This window comes from Chelonia mydas, chromosome 9 (genome assembly GCF_015237465.2).
Source record: "Chelonia mydas isolate rCheMyd1 chromosome 9, rCheMyd1.pri.v2, whole genome shotgun sequence".
Lineage (NCBI taxonomy): Eukaryota > Metazoa > Chordata > Testudines > Cheloniidae > Chelonia > Chelonia mydas.
Window position 1 is genome coordinate 137,462 of NC_057855.1, and position 22,770 is coordinate 160,231.

The window sequence follows — 22,770 nt, forward strand, 5'->3', positions numbered from 1 at the left end:
CTCTTTTTCAGCCTCTTATAATTTCATAGTGTTTAAGTCCAGAAAGGACAATTAGATCATCTATTCTGATCTCATGTATATCAAAGGCCATAATTTTTCAACCAGCTATCCCTATATTAAAACCAGAGACATTAGTTAAACTAAAGTATTTCAGTCCTCAGGAGAGGTAAACTGTGTGCCACATGGATAGAATGGGACAGACCAAAGTGTCACCAATGTCCAAGGCTCCTGCAATGGCAGGAAATTGATTGGGTGAGATATACCCAAGTGATCCCAACAGGTGAACGTATTAACTAAAATGACTTAAAAAAACCCTAGCCCCCCCTCCCCACACATTTCACCTAATTCTCAGGAATCTTTGGATCCTATATCTGGGCATTTTCCTTTCCTCTCTGGCTTGAGAAAATGAGGTGATGGGTTGTTTTAGGAAAAAATACAGTTTCTCCTTTGATGAAAGGACAAGGTTTCCTTTCCCTTAGATATCATCATATTGTGACCTTCCTTAATTTATTATCATTAATTACATTGCTGTAGCACCCAAAATATTCTGGGCACTGCATAAACAGGTAGGAAGACACAGTCCTAACCCCAGAGATTACATAGTACACCTTATTAAGTCTTTTGTGTATATATACCTTGATCATATACTTCTCCAACCACAGGTTTCAGATTATGTTCCTTTCCAGCTTGATAAATGGTGCCACCATCCAATGTCACTGCATCTGCCAAATTGTTCTGTGTAAAAACAAAGTCAGAATTTATATTTCATCACAGTTATTAACATCCCTTCACCAGCTGAGGGCAGAGCCTTCATAAATTCAATAAACCCTTTATGTACATAGTAGATATTAATCTCTAGCTGCCAGGGTTCTCTCTCATAGTCTTCTATGGCAATCAGAGTATTAATATACTGACAGAGAATATGTGTCACCAAAAATTTGTATAGTCAGATTTGGGTCTTTAATTTAAAAACAGTGGTGAGGTGGTTCCTACTGCTGCTGAATAGCACAGGACTGTGGTGACCCCAGTGGTTTGTGTACTCCTCATTTTCAGAAAGGTCCCTGCATTTTGCCGGTGTGCCTCCCACCCCTAAGTATTTGTGAGCGAGTTTGTGGCCCCACCATTTTTGATCAGTTGGGCCCACTTTTAGCTTTCCATTCACCTCTAGGTAATCCTCTCAAACTGGAAGGTAGGGATAAGGATAAGGGACCATATTTTTAAGTTAACGAGCTGAGCACTTTTGTGGCAACATTTTGTAGGGATCAAAATTACTGATACCAAAGACAAGTGCGCTCTATTTTTTTAAAAAAAAAAAAGTATGCTGGTATAAAATGTAAAAAAAAAAAAAAAAAAAAAAATGTCAGCAGAGACCTGGGTATAGTTCTTGGAGAGGAGCGTTTTTCCCCTCGTAACTTTGTATCTGAATGAGTTCATCATGAAACTTGGAACAAGTGCCATTCTTATTCACTTCAAAGAAAACAACAGCTCAGAGTGTCTGCACTCATTTAATTTTTCTCTTCACTCCAAACGCTGTTTATCATACTGAACATTCGTTCCATTAGACTGTTTGTTCCTAATAAACAACAAATTTTACTTAGTATAGAAATACTCTTGAACAAATACTTTGGAGTTTGACTAATGAAATAAAAAACTGAGACGTTGTATCTGCCCCAAAGAAGATCTTGGACCATTAGGACTGCATATGAAAAACTGGCACTGCCTAGAAAAATACCAGGACATATGCTTCCTTTAGCGAGGGAGGTTTTCTGCTATGGGTTTGGGGTAGGGTTGCCAACTTAATGACCAAACAAAACCGAACACCCTTGCCCAGTCCCGCTCCCTCCCTCCCTTGCTGTCCCCCACCCTCACTCACTCACACATTTTCACCGGGCTGGAGAGGGTCCCTTTTTGACTGGGTGTTCGGTTGAAAATTGGACACCTGGAAACCCTAGTTTGGGGCTAAGCACCAATGGATAGACTAATCACTGTGTACGTCAAGGAAATGATGTTACCAATCAGCTAAGAATATACATTCTCTGTCTGATAACAGTTATAGGGCCAATGTCCCCAGTGATTAGTCTATTTTATATCTCAAGCAAGTTTGGTTAATGCCTATAGTACTTGTGACCTAAGATGAAGTAAAAGAGGAAGTAGGAGGAGCAAGAAGTTCTGTTATGGCAGATTGTGTTTGGCCTGATGGTGGAGCAGAGACACCTTAAATTTTATCAGTGCCCTATATGCAGTCGTTTCAAGAGCCCTGATTTCTGGGGCTCAACCCACAACTTGCACTTGTTGCTACATTTTTATTCACTCTACAGTTTGGCCATTATCAGCTGAGATGTTTATGTATATGCTGTACCCCCAGGAAGCTCATCCAAGGATATTTTTATTTGCTGTATTCTGAAACTTTTTATCAGCCCTAATTTCTTTTCTGACCCAGATTATATCCACATAATAAATGCTGGTTGCCATACTGCCTTATGTATTGTTGATGTCAGTGATACTTTTGTGGGAGACATCTAGGGAAAAACATCCATGGAAGTATTTCACATCTGAGTTTTGATAAATGTATTAGCAGGGCACTACTTTATCATGTTTACTGTTTTCAGAGAAACCCTGTCTGTCTGTCCCATGGTATTTGTAAAGTTCCCATCACAGTATCTATCTGCCCACTCTCAATGCTGATTCTGTTTTAGTTGGATATTAGTTAGGAACAAAAGGATGGAGCATTTAGCAAATGCTTTTAAAATAGCTTAAGCTATTGATGGAAATTATGTTGTACTTTACCCTTAGTATGAAGCATGTTGGTGGAACTAAGTCCAGGTAACGTGGCACTATAAAACAGCAGACCTCTATCCACAACCCTTACCTACAACACTAGCCCTTCCCTCCCCTCCTCAGAGAGCAGAGTTCAGTATACCTGCAGGCTCAGAGATCACATGCAGTCCTATATGTAGCACAGCAATGAGCAAATGTTTAGTAGATCATTAGCACAGGGAAAAAAAAGAAAAAAAAAAAAAACCAGCCTCAAGGACAGAGCTGTGCCTGAGGCATAACTGTTCTAAGTTTCCTTGTTTCAAAAAGCTATCTATTTGTGTCAACTCTCTGCAGGATTCTGAGTTGATCCAGTAAGCAGGAGGGAAACTTCTGAGTTGATCCAGTAAACAGGAGGTTTAGTTGTGCTCTGAGCATGTTTACCAGATTGTGAATCATGCCAGGGTTTAGGCATGGATTAGGTGCTAAACTGCCTGGCAGTGCAGGATTTAGGCAGCTCAGCTTCCAAACTTTAGGTACCTAGCTAATTTAGTCACCTACAGGGTCTGCAGGAGAATGGTACTCGAGGGGAACCAGCATGGGGGCTGAGTGCTCTATACTGGAGAGGGGGAAAGACTTAAAGGCAGCCCAGACAGATGATGAGAACAGGTCCCAGAAGGCAGACTGAAGAAAAGCCCATGAAACGTGGAAGACCTTTTTGTTTGTTGAGACTTTTTTAGTTGGTTTGTGACGTGGCTGGAGGGCCAACCCCCATCTCCAGCACTGGCCCATACTTGTGGAGTTTATTAACGAGTCCAGAGAAGTCGAGGCACGGTGCTACAGAGCCACCTCTGGCCCCAAGGGGGAGCTTGGGAGGTGGCTGACCCTGTCACATGGCAGTTAGATGCCTAAATCTCCCTTGTGAATACCATCCCAAGAGAATTAGATCTGCTGAGCTTAATTTGTGGAAACTTCACATCTCAGTGTATGAACCTGGGGTAGTCTGCTTCCTAAATCTTTTCTCTATCAGATACCACAGTGTCACAGCTCTGCGATTACTCTGGTTTATTGTTGCTCCAGATAAGTGGAAATAACGAATGCCATGAAGAGGGTTTCTACATACCAACCCAGAAACTGATACTCTCAATCTCATATTATGATCCTTCTCAGCTCGGTTGTTGTAGCCTTTGTGTTGGAAGTGCAAAGGAACTGCTAGACCACTGCAGTTTGTGTTTATCAGTCTGCAACAAAATCTCTTAGAAATTGCATGACAGAATTTTTTCCCTGGGCATGTGCTGATCGGGATCCACTTGGGTTATTACATTCAGCACATGAGTTAGATCTTGCATTCTTTTCCCCTTGCATCACAGAAGCAGCTGCATTTTATTGCTGGGTAAAGTGTCTTCTATTTTTATAAGATCAAATCCCAAGGTTCTTCTTTCAATTTTAGTCAGCCCCAGGAATTTGAGTATGGCTTTAGTAAAATTTGAGTAGGCTTCAAGATTTAGCTCAGGATTAATATTTTGCATTTATTTAGCAGCTTGCATATCAGGATATCAAAAAAATTTATAAGCATGTGTTAATTAAGCCTCACTATGTGGTAAGGAAGTATAATTATCCCTCTTCTGCAGATGGGGCACAGAAATGACCTGCTCCCTCCCAAGGTCACAAATAATGTATGTGAATGAAGTATTATCTGTTCCACTGAGGCTGAGCAATATGACCAAGCCCTTTGGACTAACCCCCATTAATGCTGCCTACCAAGCCTTTTTGCTGTTTGTGCATATACATGTACTGTAGGGTATTAATAACACTTAGCTCTACTCTAGCACTTTCTCTGTTCCTAGTGCTTTACGCATATTTATTAATTGACCAAGTGAAGCAAGACACGACACTCAACTTGATGGCATTTCTCTGTCTGATAACTTCTGAACACCAAATCTAATCAATGCCAAAATTTCATGGAATGTTCTAGGCATCAAAAGGCAGACATCTATTGATTTTTGGTGAAAATCTGAAAACTCAAAGATAGACAGAGACAAGCTCAGCTCCCCAGACAGCAACAGCAGCTCCTCCTCACTCAGGGTACTACATGGCACCCTGGACACTTCCACCTCTGCGCAGGAAGGAATCAGGCCAACCCTGTGGAGGAATATACTTCATTGCTTATGACAGGTTTCAGAGTAACAGCCGTGTTAGTCTGTATTCACAAAAAGAAAAGGAGTACTTGTGGCACCTTAGAGACTAACCAATTTATTTGAGCATAAGCTTTCGTGAGCTACAGCTCACTTCATCGGATGCATACTACATGCCTCCAGCTTTCACCCCGACCACACTACAGGATCAAATAAATTGGTTAGTCTCTAAGGTGCCACAAGTACTCCTTTTCATTGCTTATGTAAGCTGAGCTGTAGATCCCTGCTTCATCTTTACACACACCCATGGCTCCAGGTTTCTGCTTCCCCCACCCTGACCCCCATTCCATTCCAGGTCCCTGCTTCCCCACTCCACACAACTTCCCTTCCCTCTGGGTCCCTTCTTCTTCTCCACTTCCATTCCCGCACTTTCCAGATCCCTGCTTCCCACATCAGTCACCCCACCCCACCCCAACCCTTCCCCCCCCACCTTCCGGGTCTCTGATTTCTCTTCCCTACTCTGCTGTCCCTACCCCCACTTTCCTCCTCAAATCCTCCCTCTAATGCTTTCAGTTAGGGATGGGTGGAACCAGGGACCCAAACAGGGGTGGGCGCACAGTATGGAGAGGAAAGCAAGGGCCCAAAAGGAAAAGGAAGCAGGGACCTGGAACTGGGGGGAATTCAGCTTAGCCTATAAAAGCAATGAAGTGTGTGACCCTCTAGAAAAAAGGACACATACACACACACACAGAACCCGTGGCATAGAGGGAAAATGGGGGGCACACGGAGTTCCTGGCATGGGGGGGGCTGGAGGAATGAGATGGGAGAGGTTGCAGGGAGTCCCTGAAATGGAGCAGGGTGGGAAGGTGGCACACACAGAGCTTTGGGGGGAGAATGGAGGGATGCAAGAAGCTCATGTTGTGCACAATCAGCTCTGCTGACAGAAGCAACAAAGATTACAACCCTCTAGTTAAATTTCACAGCAACCTTATGTGGTAAGTAGTTAGAATTATCCCTGTTTTACAGATAAGGATGCTGAGGCAGAGAGGTTAAGTGACATGTCTGTAGCCACAGAGGCAGTCTATGCCAGAATTAAAGATTTCCTAATTTCCAATACTGTGGTTCTAAGCTCTTGCCCCTCCACAACTACCTTCCAAGGAGGGTGTTATACAATTGCCTGAATTAGAGGATCTTTCTTTTAAAGGGAAGGTATAAGGTTCTTGTTCATATCCCCAGTGACTGGGTCACAAAGTTTCTGTCTGAACAGAAAAGACAGGACCATCTTTTGTTTTAAACCTCAGTCTTATCTACTGAATGCAAAAATAAATAAATAAACAAAAAAACAAACAAACTCCCAAGGCAGGGGATCTTTAAAAGTATAAACACCTGTACAAGAATACTCTTCTGCCTGATTTTATCAGAAACTCGATCTAGAACAGTCACCTTTAGTGACTGCAACAACTGTTTTCGCTCTGTTGCTTATCTTCCAGTAAAGAAAGACCAGGTGGGTGAGGTAATAGCTTTTAGTGGACCAACTTCTGTTGATGAAAGAGACAAGCTTTCAAGCTACACAGAGCTCTTCTTCAGGTCTGGGAAAGGTACCCTAAGTGTCACAGCTAAATGCAAGATGTGACAAAGTAGGAATGTTCTTAATGTTTTCTCTGAATACTGTGTGGGTGCCTCAGGTGGTGGGATAAGCTGTGTGATTGTTGTAGAGCCCTAGAGGGCCAGTGTGATGCTGTCCGCACAGAGAATGGCTGACACCTGGTCTCCTGGCAACTGGTAGCCTGGGCCCCTCCTCTGCAAGGGTGCCAACTGAAGGTGTTAGAGAACAAAGAGATCAGGTGACCTCCTGGCCTGGGAAAGAGACAAAGGCCAGAGGAGGGGTGGGGGAGTTTCAGTTTGGAGCTGGCTGGGGAAATGGAGGGAGGCCCAGATGGGGCTCTGGCCTCCCTGCCCCCACAAGACGGACCTGACTGAGTGGTCCTGTTCTCTGTACCTACAAGCTCTGTTTTAGACCGTGTTCCTGTCGTCTAATAAACCTTCTGTTTTACTGGCTGGCTGAGAGTCACGTCTGACTGCGGAATTGGGGTGCAGGGTCCTCTGGCTTCCCCAGGAGCCCCGCCTGTGCGGACTCACTGTGGGAAGCACACGGTGTGAGAAGGGGATGCTGAATACTCCAAGGTCAAACCCAGGAAGTTCAAAGCTGTGTAAGCTTCTTGCCCTGGAGACAGTCTGGCCACAAAGAGGAGGCTCCCCCAGAGTCCTGACTGACTTCGTATGGAGTAGTTCCAGAGCATCGCCCAGAGACTCCGTGACACAAGGTCGAACAGATCATGTAGCATAAGTACTTAGTACATATTCTAAGTGACCATGCAAGGTGACGTGGCCCTATAAGGCATAGCAAGAAGCTATATCGACACTAATGTAATGACTTCAAACTCACCTTGATCATATGGGTGCAGTTAATGGCTGAGCCGCCATTAACACACAATACGTTGGGAAAGATGTTGGCATCAGTGAAGGCTGCCCTCATGTCATTACACTTGGCCTGTTCTTGTTCAGAGACAGTGCACCACCTCACATGCTGCAGGCTCAGAGCTGAAACAAAGCACCAAGGGAAAACTCTGTTAACAAACAATGCCTTTATAACTGCGCTCCCTGCATACTGATTACAGAAGAGCCAGACCACAGAAATTCATGGCCTGTTCAAAGCTATGGCCTTAGGGCCCACTCCTGTTTTCATTCAAATCAATGAGAGTTTTGCCATTGACGTAAATGGGAGCAGGATTGGGTCCATCTCTCATATTGTCACATGCTGATATAGGCGCTGCATGCACGACAAAGCAAATAAGTGCATACCAAGAACCCACACCACCTATGAAAATGATACAACCTTGATTCCTCTGTATTTTATTTATTCAATCTCCACAGTTCCCTTAGTTGTGTGGCAAAAAGTTGAGCTTTGATGTAGCTAGCACTGTCCTACTCTGAGTACCTTCTAGGATTTGTTAACCTGAAATTGCTAGAGATATTGTAAATTATCAGCAGTAAAATTCAGTCACTTAAGACATGGTGTCTTGGGTTTATCTAACTTTTTATTATCATGAAGAAAAGAAATATCCATTTAAACTACATACATAGCAAGAGTAGTAATATTTAGAGTGATGCATTTGACCTGAGAGCTGTTGAATTCATCTGTCTGTAGAATCACTATGAATCTGGGGCACACTCAGAAGGTTTTATCCGCAACCTTAAGAGCTGGAATAATTGTTTAAAATTACACTGTGCAGCAAATGGCTCCTACAGAGAAGTCCCAATCTATGTACTGGCTTGGGTCCAGCCCAGTTCCTTTAGCAGCTTAAACAAGCAAACAAACAATCCCTGATGCTCAGAGACCATGGCATAAAAATTGGAAGAGAGTAGAAGAGAAAAGTTGCCGACATGATACTGGACCGAAAGAGGCCCTCACCCCAGTCACTCAATGAGATATACAAATAAATATATGGGAACAGGCCAGACATGGTAGATTTCAGTTACCAACGAAGGAAACTGATCTGGCTATCTAAACTGTACCTGCTAGCTAAACTGTAACACTTGTTTGGGTAAACAGATATTTGCATATGTAACTTGGATAACTGTACATACAAACGAGCATATCAACTAATCAGTAGCTACAACCACATACCACACAACAGAACCACTAACCCAGGAACCTATCCTTGCAACAAAGCCCGTTGCCAACTGTGCCCACATAGCTATTCAGGGGACACCATCACAGGGCCTAAAAACATCAGCCACACTGTCAGAGGCTCGTTCACTTGCACATCTACCAATATGATATATGCCATCATGTGCCAGCAATGCCCCTCTGCCATGTACATTGGTCAAACTGGACAGTCTCTACGTAAAAGAATAAATGGATACAAATCAGATGTCAAGAATTATAACATTCATAAACCAGTCGGAGAACACTTCAATCTCTCTGGTCACGCGATTACAGACATGAAAGTTGCGATATTACAACAGAAAAACTTCAGAAACAGACTTCAATGAGAGACTGCTGAATTGGAATTAATTTGCAAATTGGATACTGAAGGGCCCATGTTTGGTCCATCCACCTGCAAACAGTCAGGGCACACCCTGACCGTTGTGAGGAGCAACACATTGCTCCGTCCAAGGACGAGGACCAGATATGAACCCTGGGAACTTGATTAAAGGTGGGAATTTGATTAAAGGACAGTAATCGTGGGAAGCTTCCTTGGCTTGGCCTTAAGGCCTGAGAATTAGGATTGTAGTAGATAGAAGCTGAAAAACAAGAATATTAATCAATGTCATGCATTCCTTTGCGGTGAAAGTAGGTAATGTGCAGGGGGGAGAAATATAATAAAGGAGAAGGTGGAAAGCTGACAGGCAGCAGCCCATTTCAGCTGACCAGCTTGCTTGCTTGAATAAATCTGTGTTCTGTCTCATCATTGAACCGCCACAACTGGCGCCCAAACGTGGGGCCCTCAGCACTCACCTCGCCCGGCAAGGGTTTCAGACGCGTCACTCATCCACTTCGTGGATCCCGGTGAGTATTTTTCATTGTGGTAAGTATGGGAAGCTCCCTCTCTGCTTTACAAGTGCAACATCGCACTGAGCTACAGTATTTGCTGCGTAAGGCTCAGCATGTCTGCCCCACTCGAGAACTCACTCTCCTGTTACAGGAGGTGAGTGCCCAGTGCCCGTGGTACCCTGAAGCCGGAACCCTTAAGCTAGCGGACTGGGAGCGGTTGGGCCAGACATTGCATGAAGAGCCTCGGGCGCCCGTGCAGGCTCTACATGCCTGGCACCTCTGCCGCGATGCGATACAGCGTGTCGCCTCGGACAGGCCCTTCGTCGCGAGGCTGGTGATCTCGCCACGCCCGTCGGCTCCTGCAGTCACCCCCCCTCCTACCGATGCAACACAGTGTGTCGCCTCGGAAGAACCTTCTCTCGCGCCAATAGAGGGACTGCCAATTCCGCCACCGCCGTCGGCTCCTGCAGCCATCCCTCTCCCTGCTTCGCCCCCAGTGCCTTTTTTACCACCGCCTCCCTTACCTTCCCCGCCGGAGCCGGTGTGTGATTACCCTCCCCCCCTAGGACCCCATGCTTCGGGGCCCCCCACGGGGTCGTCTGCATCTGCTCAGAGGCTTTCGCTGGTGCAACAAATGGTTCACGCAGCGAAGACTCGCTCAGATCTTACAGCAGAGGAGCTGGCTGAGCTGGTCTCAGTTTGTCCGGTGACCTGGCAGAATGACGACCAGGGCAACCCGGTGGGAACCTGGGTTTCATTGCCTTACTCGGTGGTTAGAGAGGTAAAGAAGGCGATTCGCGAGTTCGGTCTGACTAGCACGTTTGTGCGTGGTCTCATTGAAGGGCTAGGTAGTGGGTACTCCTTGATCCCTGAAGATTGGAAGGCGCTGTTGCGCATGATGTTGTCACCCAGTCAGTATGTTATTTGGGTTAGTGAGTATCGGCAGGAGGCGGACCGTCAGGCCCAGATTCATAGAGCAGCAGGTGTTAATGTTATTTATGAGCAATTGGCAGGGGAGGGACAGTTTGCTACCGTTGAGCAGCAGACCCAACTCCCTCAGGTCTTCTTCCCTATCATTTCCACCTGCGCCCAGCATGCTTTCCGGAGGGTCCCGGATTCAGGCAAGCCTACAAAAAGCTTTGTCAGTATCCGTCAGGGTGCATCAGAGTCCTTTCTGGATTTTACCAACAGATTGCAGGAGGCTATCCTCCGACAGGTGGATAATGCTGTGGCCGCTCAGGAGATCCTGTTAAAATTGGCGGTTGAGAATGCGAATGAGGATTGCCGCCGTGCTCTCCAGACGGCGCAAGTCTCTGGCATTTTAGAGCTCTCAGACATGCTACGGGCGTGCCAGAACATCGGCACACAAGCCCATAAGGCTGGAGTTCTGGCTGCCGCCCTGAGAAAAACCGGGAGGGCAGGGAAGCGTTGTTACCGCTGTGGTAAGGAGGGTCACTTTCAGCGGGAGTGCCGCTCATCTAAGGCACCCGCTCGACCCTCAAAGAAGTGCCCCAAGTGTGGGAAGGGCTATCACTGGGCTAATCAGTGTCGTAGCGGGTCGGGAAACCGCGCAACGGGTTCCCCCCGAACCCAGGGCCAAACGGGGGTGTTTCCCACTCAGACAACCGTTCCTCTGCCTTAAAATCCATAGACTCTATGAGGGCGGCGACTGCTGGAAGTGCAGGGCTTGATTTGATCATGCAGGAGGACACTGATTTTCGGCTGCCAGGGGAGGTCTGCGCCATACCTACCCAGGTGACGGGACCTCTCCCTGCCGGCTTTGTGGGTCTCGTTCTCCCTCGCTCTCATGCTGGGACACAGGGCTTTTTTGTCATCCCCGGGGTCATTGATGCCGACTACACTGGCATTATTAAGGTTCAGGTGTGGACTCATCTTCCACAGTCGCTCCCGCGTGGACGGTCAATTGCACAATTGATTTTAGTCCCCTATCAGGTGCCAGCTGCCGAGGATCGAGCTCGGGGCGGAGGCGGCTTTGGATCAACGTTGTCTCACTCGCCGTCTCACAGCACGTCCTCTCCACTTGTTGCTCTGACAATGTCAGTCCGCCCCTCGAAACCTCAGTTAACACTTCTCTTAAATGATGTTCCCTTCACAGGGCTGGTGGACACTGGAGCTGACGTTACGGTGATTCGCGATCCGGAGTGGCCGGTTAGTTGGCCTACGGTTCCTTCTAAAGAGTTGTGGGGGATCGGGGGTAGTAAACCCGGGCGACAGAGTTTGTCTTGGGTCACGGTCTCTAAACCGGGAGGCCGTGCCCTTGCTACTATCCGCCCTTTTGTGCTCCCTGTCCACCTCAATATTTGGGGCCGTGATTTACTTACAAAGTTGGACACCACCCTCGATATTAATATCTGATGGCTCCTAGCCCTCCCTCACCCACATTGCCCTCTGCATTACCCTTGGTATGGCAATCCTTAGAGCCCGTCTGGATTGATCAGTGGCCCCTCCCTCTAGAAAAACTGAAAGCGCTTCATTCGCTTGTGCAGCAGCATTTGCAGGCACAGCGCTTGGAGAGCTCTACTAGTCCCTGGAACACCCCGGTGTTCGTTATTAAGAAAAAATCTGGTGCTTGGCGGCTGTTACATGATTTAAGGGAAATAAATAAACGCATCCAACCTATGGGCCCCTTGCAGTTTGGCTTACCAAATCCAAATTTAATTCCTCAAACCGATCAGCTCTGTGTGTTAGATTTAAAAGATTGTTTTTTCACCATCCCCCTTTGCCCGCAAGATCGCGAAAAATTCGCGTTTACGGTGCCACAATATAATAATCAGCAACCCTCTCAAAGGTATCAGTGGAAGGTCTTACCCCAGGGAATGCAAAATAGTCCAACCTTGTGTCAGCTTTTTGTGGATCGGGCCCTCACCCCTTTTCGTGCCCGGTACCCTACGCTAAAGGTCTACCATTATATGGATGACATTTTGCTTAGTGGTCCCCAGGTCACGGAACAACAGATTGAATCTTTGTCTCAAATTCTCGGCCAAAATGGCCTGTTGGTGGCACCAGAAAAAATCCAACGCTCTTATCCCTACCACTACCTCGGCCATAAGGTTTTACAAACCTATGCTGCTCCGGTTCGTCCGGCACTAACTCTACCTCAACCCCTAACCCTTGTTAAATTACAACAGATTTTGGGTCATTTAAATTGGATTCGGCCCTATTTTCGTCTCCCCACCTCAATGCTGCAGCCGTTGTTCGACCTCCTACGTGGAGCCCGAGCACCGGGTGCAGTTATTGCCATCACTGAAGAGCACATTGCCTGCATTCGACAAATTAATGCAGCATTGAGTCAGCAGTTTGTGGACAGACCCCCTGAGGTCCGTCCCCTACGGTTGATTCTTCTTGCCACCCCTCATACGCCCACTGCGGCTCTGTTTGTACCCCGTACGAATACAGCCGTCTCTATCATAGAGTGGCTGTACCTCTCCTCCACTCCTCCTCGGAATATTTACCCCTATCTAGATGCCCTGTCTGATCTTGTTCGTAAAGCCCGCCACCGTGCAGTGCAACTCACTGGCACTGATTTAGTTGATATTGTGTTCCCCTTGTCCCGTAGTGAATTTGATTCCTTGTGCCACACCTCTTTGGCTTGGCAGGTTGCTCTTTGTGATTATGTGGGAGAAATTTCTTATAACCCCCCAAAAGATCCTCGGTTGGTAATTACCCAAAAGGTGCCTCTAATTGTTCATCGTCTTAGCCACTCTCAACCCATTGTTTTTGCTGTTACTCTTTTTACTGATGGCTCTCCACATCGAGGTGTTGTCACCTATCAATCCGGTGACCCCCCTCGCTGGCATTCTCGTTTTACACTGCCTCAGCGTTCCGCGCAGCGCTCGGAACTGGCTGCTGTTATTTTGGCCTTTCAACTTTTTGCTGATTGTCCCTTTAATTTAATTGTGGATACCCATTATGTTTATCAAGTGATTGATCATTTACCCCTTGCCCTCATTACCCCTCAGGTCGATGCGGACCTCCTTCGCCTATTTTTGTCTTTGCAATATCTTATCTCCACTCGTAATTTTCCTTATTTTGTTGCTCATATTCGCAGTCATACCCCTTTGCCTGGGTCACTCACTGAGGGCAATGCGCGCGCCGATCGCGCGCTACGTGGTCAGGTAAATTCCCTTTTTTCTGACCCCATTGAAAGCCATGCCTTTTTTCATCAGTCTGCCTCAGTTTTGGCCCGGCAGTTTCACATTCCTACTGATCATGCACGTTCCATTGTTCGTTCCTGCCCCCACTGTGCCGCTGCTGCTCCTACCTTTTCTTATGCCGTTAACCCCAGAGGTACCGCAGCGAATCAGCTGTGGCAAATGGATGTCACTCACGTGCCACAATTCCGCCCCTATTCCTTTTTACATGTTTCTGTTGACACTTATTCAGGATTTCTCTGGGCAACCCCACAGCGTGGGGAAGCCACTGCCAAAGTGATTCACCATTTGCTAGCCTGTTTTTCTGTTATGGGTCGCCCAAGCCAGATTAAAACAGATAACGCCCCAGCCTACTGCTCCACAGCCCTCTCCACCTTTTGTGCCCGATGGGACGTCCGTCTTAAGCACGGGATCCCTTATAATTCCACGGGCCAAGCCATTGTTGAACGTGCCAATCGCACGCTCAAAACCTTGCTTGATAAACAATTAAAACAAGGGGAGCTGCGTCTCCGAACCTTAGGAGACATTCAACAACAAATGCATATCCTTTTGTTTACTTTAAACAATTTAACGCTGAACGCAGATCAGCAGACCCCCGCGGATCGGCATTTTCACAAATCTGAGGTACTGGAAAGACCGCGTGTCTTTTACCGTCAGCTGCCTGATCCGCAGTGGCTGGGCCCAGTACCTCTAATCACTTGGGGTCGGGGATATGCTGCGGTGTCTCTCCCTGCAGGACCGTTGTGGGTTCCAGCCCGGTGTGTGCGACCGGCACTGAAACAGCATGGCATGGCGCCAGGGGCTGCCGAACCCCATACCGGAGTTTCAGCTGACCTTGGAGGAGAACGCGGTGCCTCCCGGGTCAACAACGGCGGGACGGAAACGGAAGAGGCGTAGCGCCCCAAGCCAGCCCGTGACATGGGGAGCAGTAAAAGCATTGGTCGCGGCGGCTCAACGAAGATTGGCAGCAAACCAACAGCCAGAGACTCCTGAGACTTTGTTTGTGGCGATTCTCGCCCAAATCACTGCTAATTCTGTACTGATTGTATGCTTTTTGTGCCTGCTGTTTCCTGTGGGGGTTGGCTCGGAAGCGCTTCCCCCGTTACGGGCCCGAATGACATATAACATATGGGAAAGATTGGCTTCAATAGCAAATGTTACCCACTTTTGTTTGTCTAATTCTGTAGAAGCCGGAGAATTGTTAGGTACATGCCTTATTCCAGTATGTCATCACCCTGAGGAGATAGGGAATGAGACGATGCTCGCTGCTTACGCGAATCTCTCTTCCCAGTACTCTGGCATGGCTAATTGGGGCCCGGCCCACTATACCTTGCCTCGCACGGCTATATCCCTCCACACACCGTACCCGGCCGGGGCCAACAATGTCACCTGTGTGCGTGTGGTTAACTGCACTAGTACAAGCCATCTCTAGGCTGGCTGCGACAACTTTTTGGTTATGCTGTGTTTATAATCATTGGGCTTATTTTTTGCTGCTGCTGTGTACAATGTATTCCCTCTTTGCTAAGGCTTTGTAGAGATACGCCCTGGCAAGCTCCCCGAGTTATGTCCTTGTCTGTTTGGGAGTTAAATTGCTCGCAAAAGCAAATTGACGGCTCCCATGAGAGGGCCGAGTATAATTAAACAAAAAGGGGGAGATGAAGGGCCCATGTTTGGTCCATCCACCTGCAAACAGTCAGGGCACACCCTGACCGTTGTGAGGAGCAACACATTGCTCCGTCCAAGGACGAGGACCAGATATGAACCCTGGGAACTTGATTAAAGGTGGGAATTTGATTAAAGGACAGTAATCGTGGGAAGCTTCCTTGGCTTGGCCTTAAGGCCTGAGAATTAGGATTGTAGTAGATAGAAGCTGAAAAACAAGAATATTAATCAATGTCATGCATTCCTTTGCGGTGAAAGTAGGTAATGTGCAGGGGGGAGAAATATAATAAAGGAGAAGGTGGAAAGCTGACAGGCAGCAGCCCATTTCAGCTGACCAGCTTGCTTGCTTGAATAAATCTGTGTTCTGTCTCATCATTGAACCGCCACAGGATACAATTAACTTAGGCTTGAATAGAGATTGGGAGTGGTTGAATCATTATAAAAAGTAACCTATTTCCCCTTGTTTATTCCCCCCCCCCCCCCCCCCACTGTTCCTCAGACGTTCTTGTTAAACCCTGGATTTGTGCTGGAAATGGCCCACCTTGATTATCATACACACTGTAAGGAGAGTGATCACTTTAGATAAGCTAGTACCAGCAGGAGAGTGGGGTGGGGGGAGAGAAAACCTTTTGTAGTGATAAACACCCATTTTTTCATGGTCTGTGTGTATAATAACATCCTTGCTTTTTTTTTTTCCTCATGGTCTGTGTGTATAAAAACATCCTCACTGTATTTTCCACTTTATGCATCTGATGAAGTGAGCTGTAGCTCACAAAAACTTATGCTAAAATAAATTGGTTAGTCTCTAAGGTGCCACAAGTACTCCTTTTTGTGAATAAAGACTAAAAAGGCTGTTACTCTGAAACCAGTGATTTTACTAAGTCACTAGAAAAAAAGACCCAGAAACTCGACATTTCTCAACCAATTTTCAGACCAACATGCATTATTGAAGAGAGAAGCAAGCTTCTCACTAGGCCCCTAAGCTATAGGAGGTCTGAGACCCTAAGAACATAAGAATGGCCATACTGGGTCAGACCAATGGTCCATCTAGACCAGTAGCCTGTTTTCTGACCGTGGCCAATGCCAGGTGCTTCAGAGGAAATGAACAGAAGACTTAGTAGAAAAGATAAGGCATCCTGTAGTGGGACAGTTTGGTTTATGTTAGGTGATCAGGCAGTTCATGGATGCTCAGGGATACATATTGTCTTCTTTATTATTCCATTTACAAGTTCACAATAATAATTTTCCTTCTAGAAGGACTTCTTAGACCCAGGAAAAAGGACTCCTTATGCTTAAAAACTTCTGAGGAAGGAGATTCTACCACCTCCCTAGGTAACGCATTCCAGTGTTTCACCACCCTCCTAGTGAAAAAGGTTTTCCTAATATCCAACCTAAACCTCCCCCACTGCAACTTGAGACCATTACTCCTTGTCCTGTCCTCTTCTACCACTGAGAATAGTCTAGATCCATTCTCTTTGGAACCCCCTTTCAGGTAGTTGAAAGCAGCTATCAAATCTCCCCTCATTCTTCTCTTCTGTAGACTAAACAATCCCAGTTCCCTCAGTCTCTCCTCGTAAGTCATGTGTTCCAGTCCCCTAATCATTTTTGTTGCCCTCCACTGGACTCTCTCCAATTTTTCCACATCCTTCTTGTAGTGTGGGGCTCAAAACTGGACACAGTACTCCAGATGAGGCATCACCAATGTCGAATAGAGGGGAATGATCACGTCCCTTGATCTGCTGGCAATGCCCGTACTTATACATCCCAAAATGCCATTGGCCTTCTTGGCTACAAGGGCACACTGTTGACTCATATCCAGCTTCTCGTCCACTGTAACCCCTAGGTCTTTTTCTGCAGAACTGCTGCCTAGCCATTCGGTCCCTAGTCTGTAGCGGTGCATTGGATTCTTCCGTCCTAAGTGCAGGACTCTGCACTTGTCCCTGTTGAACCTCGTCAGATTTCTTTTGGCCCAATCCTCCAATTTGTCTAGGTCCCTCTGTATCCTATCCCTACCCTCCAGCGTATCTACCACTCCTCCCAGTTTAGTGTCATCTGCAGACTTGCTGAGGGTGCAATCCACACCATCCTCCAGATCATTAATGAAGATATTGAACAAATCCGGCCCCAGGACCGACGCTTGGGGCACTCTGCTTGATACCGGCTGCCAACTAGACATGGAGCCATTGATCACTACCCGTTGAGCCCGACAACCTAGCCAATTTTCTACCCACCTTATAGTGCATTCATCCAGCCCATACTTCTTTAACTTGCTGGCTGGAATACAGTGGGAGACCATAACAAAAGCTTTGCTAAAGTCAAGGAACACCACGTCCACTGCTTTCCCTTCATCCATAGAACCAGTTATCCCGTCATAGAAGGCAATTAGATTAGTCAGGCATGACTTGCCCTTGATGAATCCATGCTGACTGTTCCTGATCACTTTCCTCTCCTCTAAGTGCTTCAGAATTGATTCCTTGAGGCCCTGCTCCATGATTTTTCCAGGGACTGAGGTGAGGCTGACTGGCCTGTGGTTCCCAGAATCCTCCTTCTTCCCTTTTTTAAAGATTGGCACTACATTAGCCTTTTTCCAGTTGTCTGGGACTTCCCCGGATCACCATGAGTTTTCAAAGATAATGGCCAATGGCTCTGCAATCACATCCGCCAACTCCTTTAGCACTCTCGGATGCAACGCATCCGGCCCCATGGACTTGTGCTCGTCCAGCTTTTCTAAATAGTCCCGAACCACTTCTTTCTCCGCAGAGGGCTGGTCATCTCCTCCCCATGCTGTGATGCCCAGTGCAGTAGTCTGGGAGCTGACCTTGTTCGTGAAGACAGAGGCAAAAAAAGCATTGAGTACATTAGCTTTTTCCACATCCTCTGTCACTAGGTTTGCCTCCCTCATTCAGTAAGGGGCCCACACTTTCCTTGACTTTCTTGTAGTTGCCAACATACCTGAAGAAACCCTTCTTGTTACTCTTAACATCTCTTGCTAGCTGCAACTCCAGGTGTGATTTGGCCTTCCTTATTTCACTCCTGCATGCCCGAGCAATATTTTTATACTCATCCCTGGTCATTTGGCCAATCTTCCACTTCTTGTAAGCGTCTTTTTTGTGTTTAAGATCAGCAAGGATTTCACTGTGAAGCCAAGCTGGCCGCCTGCCATATTTACTATTCTTTCTACACATCGGGATGGTTTGTCCCTGTAACCTCAATAAGGATTCTTTAAAATACAGCCAGCTCTCCTGTACTCCTTTCCCCCTCATGTTATTCTCCCAGGGGATCTTGCCCATCAGTTCCCTGCGGGAGTCAAAGTCTGCTTTTCTGAAGTCCAGGGTCCGTATTTCGCTGCTTTCCTTTCCTCCTTGTGTCAGAATCCTGAACTCGACCATCTCATGGTCACTGCCTCCCAGGTTCCCATCCACTTTTGCTTCCCCTACTAATTCTTCCCGGTTTGTGAGCAGCAGGTCAAGAAGAGCTCTGCCCCTAGTTGGTTCCTCCAGCACTTGCACCAGGAAATTGTCCCCTACCCTTTCCAAAAACTTCCTGGATTGTCTGTGCACTGCTGTATTGCTCTCCCAGCAGATACCAGGGTGATTGAAGTCTCCCATGAGAACCAGGGCCTGCGATCTAGTAGCTTCTGCGAGTTGCCAGAAGAAAGCCTCATCCACCTCATCCCCCTGGTCCGGTGGTCTATAGCAGACTCCCACCACGACATCACCCTTGGTGCTCACACTTCTAAACTTAATCCAGAGACACTCAGGTTTTTCTGCAGTTTCATACTGGAGCTCTGAGCAGTCATACTGCTCCCTTACATACAGTGCAACTCCCCCACCTTTTCTGCCCTGCCTGTCCTTCCTGAACAGCTTATATCCGTCCATGACAGTACTCCAGTCACATATCCAATCCCTGTGTCTGATACAAGGGTCTGTGAAGATAAGGGTGCATTGGGCAAGGTGTATGATTACCTCTTACATTAATTTGTGAGATGAAAGATAAAAGGCCCCTGCCTAGCTCCACATTCTTCTAGCATGTGTAATCATAGAATCATCGAATATCAGGGTTGGAAGAGACCTCAGGAGGTCATCTAGTCCAACCCCCTGCTCAAAGCAGGACCAGCACCCACTAAATCATGCCAGCCAGGGCTTTGTCAAGCCAGGCCTTAAAAATCTCTAAGGAAGGAGATTCCACCACCTCCCTAGGTAACGCATTCCAGTGCTTCACCATGCTCCTAGTGAAATAATGAGATAGCATGAATCCACCTCTTTCTTCCTCACTCTGTTTACAGGGGCTTAACTGAAGTTTCTCTCTTGCCAAACTGCAGCTTTTCTCCCAGCATCTGGCCAGGTGCCTACTTGTAACAGAGGATGCCTTTTAGTCTGCCAGTGGGAGTTAACCTATTTGAGGTGGGGCTAGAAACATAGAGATGACTTGTGGTTTGAGTCCTCTGCTACAGCTGGCCAAGCATGCATTAAAACAGCAAGCTAGTCTCTGAACCCAAGTTTACTCAGTTTTCTGGTCTTCCACGAAGTACACTAACTATGAGGTGGTGGGGGCTAGTAACTTCCATTTGAAATACATTCCTGGGCCCTATGTTAGACAGACAGGTAAACAGTCGATTAACTCCTTTAGCAACAAAACAATACTAGGTTTGTGCAGTAGTGGTGTAATATACAGCAACTTACACGTGTCAGGAGAATGTTTGGGGCCATTGATATTCTGTGGGACTTTCAACAGGAGCCATCTCAAAGAGGACTAAAACAAGATTATTTTACACATAAACAGAGCATCTTTCTTTCTGAAAGATTTCAAAGATTGGAGAGATAGCCATCCAGTAGGCATAAGAACAGTCAATGCACCTTTGGGCCCCTGAACATTCCAGGCAAAACTGTTGAGATTTCTCTCTCTCTCTGCCCTGTGCTCATTGGATGTTTGCTCCAACCCTACCTCTCCCTCTCCCCTCCCCTCCCCTCCAATCTCTTTACCACAAATTCACTCCACATTTTCCCCCTCCCATCACGCTCCCCTTCAGCTGATCCCCTCCTAAGTAAACCCACACACTCCTTCAAAAAAGAAAACAAAATTGTGGATGTAACATGGCATTTGCCACTACCTCATGTTCACTCTGTTTGTGTGTTCTACCCCTTCCTGCACCCTGTATCTGTCCTGTCTATTTAGACAATATTGTCTCTTTGTACTCTACCTCCTGTTTGTAGCCATCTGTTGCTGTTTCTTGTTTTATACTTAGATTGTAAGCTCTCTGGAGCAGGGACTGTATTTTTTTTCCTGTGTTTGTACAGCACCTAGCACAATGTGGCCCTGGTCCACAACTGGGGCTCCTAGGTACTACAATGACAAAAATAATAATAAAAAATGCAATCACCTCAGGGGTGAAGAAAAGGCAACACAAAGCCTGGTACATAACAGAAAAGGTTGGGGATATTAGGGTATCATGGATCCACAGAATCTATGCTATGCCCCAGCTTTTAAACAGACCTTTGGAGGAAAAGTGTGCCAGATTCCCAAGGGGGTCCCACTTGTTCTTAAGTGTAGGTCAAGGGGTTTGCAACACCTCTGCAACTGAGCCTCTCGGTGCCAGCACTCCTGCTTCACACCCATGAGCTCTGCCCAGCAAGTCCAACTGAGATAGTCTCTGACCAAGACTCTTTTCACTCTTCAGGGAACAATACATCTCAGCAAGTATTGGCAGACACCAGGTAGCCTTTTTAAAACAGAGTAGAATTTATTAGTCAACTGGCATTTATTAGCATAGCGCAATAAAGGTTAAGACATAGTCCATTCTGACCAAGCCAGTATTCCACCCGGCCAAGCTACCATGGAATCCATTTTTGGCCCTTTCCATCTTTGTCAGTCCCACCTGAGAACTGCTGTCTCTTCCCAAAAGCCAACTCTAATCCCAGCCACCTGACACATTTCAGTCCATTCTCCAACACCTGCAGAACCATGCTGAATGCACATATTCCACCTGGCAGAGATTTCCGTGGGTACGTATCAGTTGTTCACTCGTTGGGTTTCCGATTGTCTTTGCGGTCCCTCCACTAATATGGGTCTATTTTAGCCAGTTTTTTAACAATCCATTCATTCCACTCTACACACTTACATGACACAACACCTCATGTTTCCTGCTCTTCCCCACGAGCAGCTTTTTAACCCTTCTGCACTCACTGAGTAGCAATGAGAAGTACAGAGGGAATCCAAGGCACATAACTCAGCTGCCTGTTTTCCCACCATATCCCTCCCTCCTTCAGAAATAAAGTGATTTTGAAATTATTTTAATTCTCTTTGTGCTGTATCATCTCACAGACTAGTCAACCCCAGAGGTACCAAGTGGCCCAGTGAACTCTTCCCTCGAGGTTACCTGGCACTTACCAGTGTGAAAGAAACAGAGACGATAAAATATGCCCTGGAAGTTCATGATGAGAGCTGCGTGTTCTCTGCTCCGTCTCCAGCCTTCAGAATTCCAGCGATCAATGCTTTTATAGTTTATTCTGGTCAGTCTGCTCCTCTTCAGACCACTCCCTGTTGGAAATCAAGTCCCTCACACTGCATAACAATTACTCTTTGTTACTCCAGCACATTCTAAAGGGAGAGGGAAAAAACTGCATCCGTTTTCATTAACTTCAGTCTTGAAAAGGAAATGCAAACTACAAATGCAAAATTCCTGGGACACTGAAACAAATTATGACCTGTCATTGCTTAAGCACCACCTGCTGGGTCAAATGGGTAATAACATGTCGATCATGGGTGTAGAGTGAGATTGTGAAATAAAGTGTTCAGGAATTTTTTTGTTTTGTTTTGAGCGGGTGCTATCAAGCTTTTTCCACATAGAGATCAGGAAGTGCACATTGATGCAGTTATGCCTTTCACTCAACATACCTGTCACTTATCACAGGCATAGTGGGCTTGATTCACAAAATAACTTATGCCTACCTGCCACTTCAGGTGCCTAAATCCCAGAAGCAGGTCCCACTGGGATTCACAAAAACCCCACTAAGCTGCGGCCAAAAGCTCTAGCTACTTAAGCTCCCTTGATGCCTAAGTTTTTGCTTCTGTGCATGTGCACTGCTGCTCCCATCTAGGCATCCAGATGTCTAAGCCCCATTGTGATGCACAAACCAGAAGATTGCCATTCCTCTATCGCATCTATGGGGTCTGATCGGATATGTATGTGCAGAGCTTGACTACTGGATTAGGCCCTATATGAGTGCGCACACAAAACAGCTGGGGCAGGGGCTCAGAAGGAGAATGGCCTCCCTCATAAGTTTTACCCCAGTGGTTAGGGTACTCACCTGGGAGACCCCCCAGTTTAAGTCCCCCCTCTAGCTGAAAGGGAGCAGGTATTTGAACAGGGACCTACTATCCCTTAGTAGGCCACTCTAACCACTGGGCTATGGGATATTCTGAGGTGGTACTTCCTCAGTATCTCCTGTTGAAGCAGTTCCAGTGTGGCATTAAATAATTAGAGAGCTAT

General features: G+C 46.6%; 1 protein-coding gene across 1 annotated transcript in view; it reads right to left on the minus strand.

Moving 5' to 3' along the window:
• Positions 1-21,937, minus strand: part of MELTF (melanotransferrin) — an 84,434-nt gene extending 62,497 nt beyond the window's left edge. The window contains exons 1-3 of the mRNA XM_007066608.4: positions 21,669-21,937; positions 7,336-7,490; positions 636-735 (exon numbers count right to left, since the gene is read on the minus strand). Coding sequence (XP_007066670.1) covers positions 636-735; positions 7,336-7,490; positions 21,669-21,714 — 301 coding nt within the window. The 5' untranslated portion in view covers positions 21,715-21,937. The remainder of the gene's footprint in view (positions 1-635; positions 736-7,335; positions 7,491-21,668) is intronic.
• Positions 21,938-22,770: the final 833 nt, after the last annotated feature.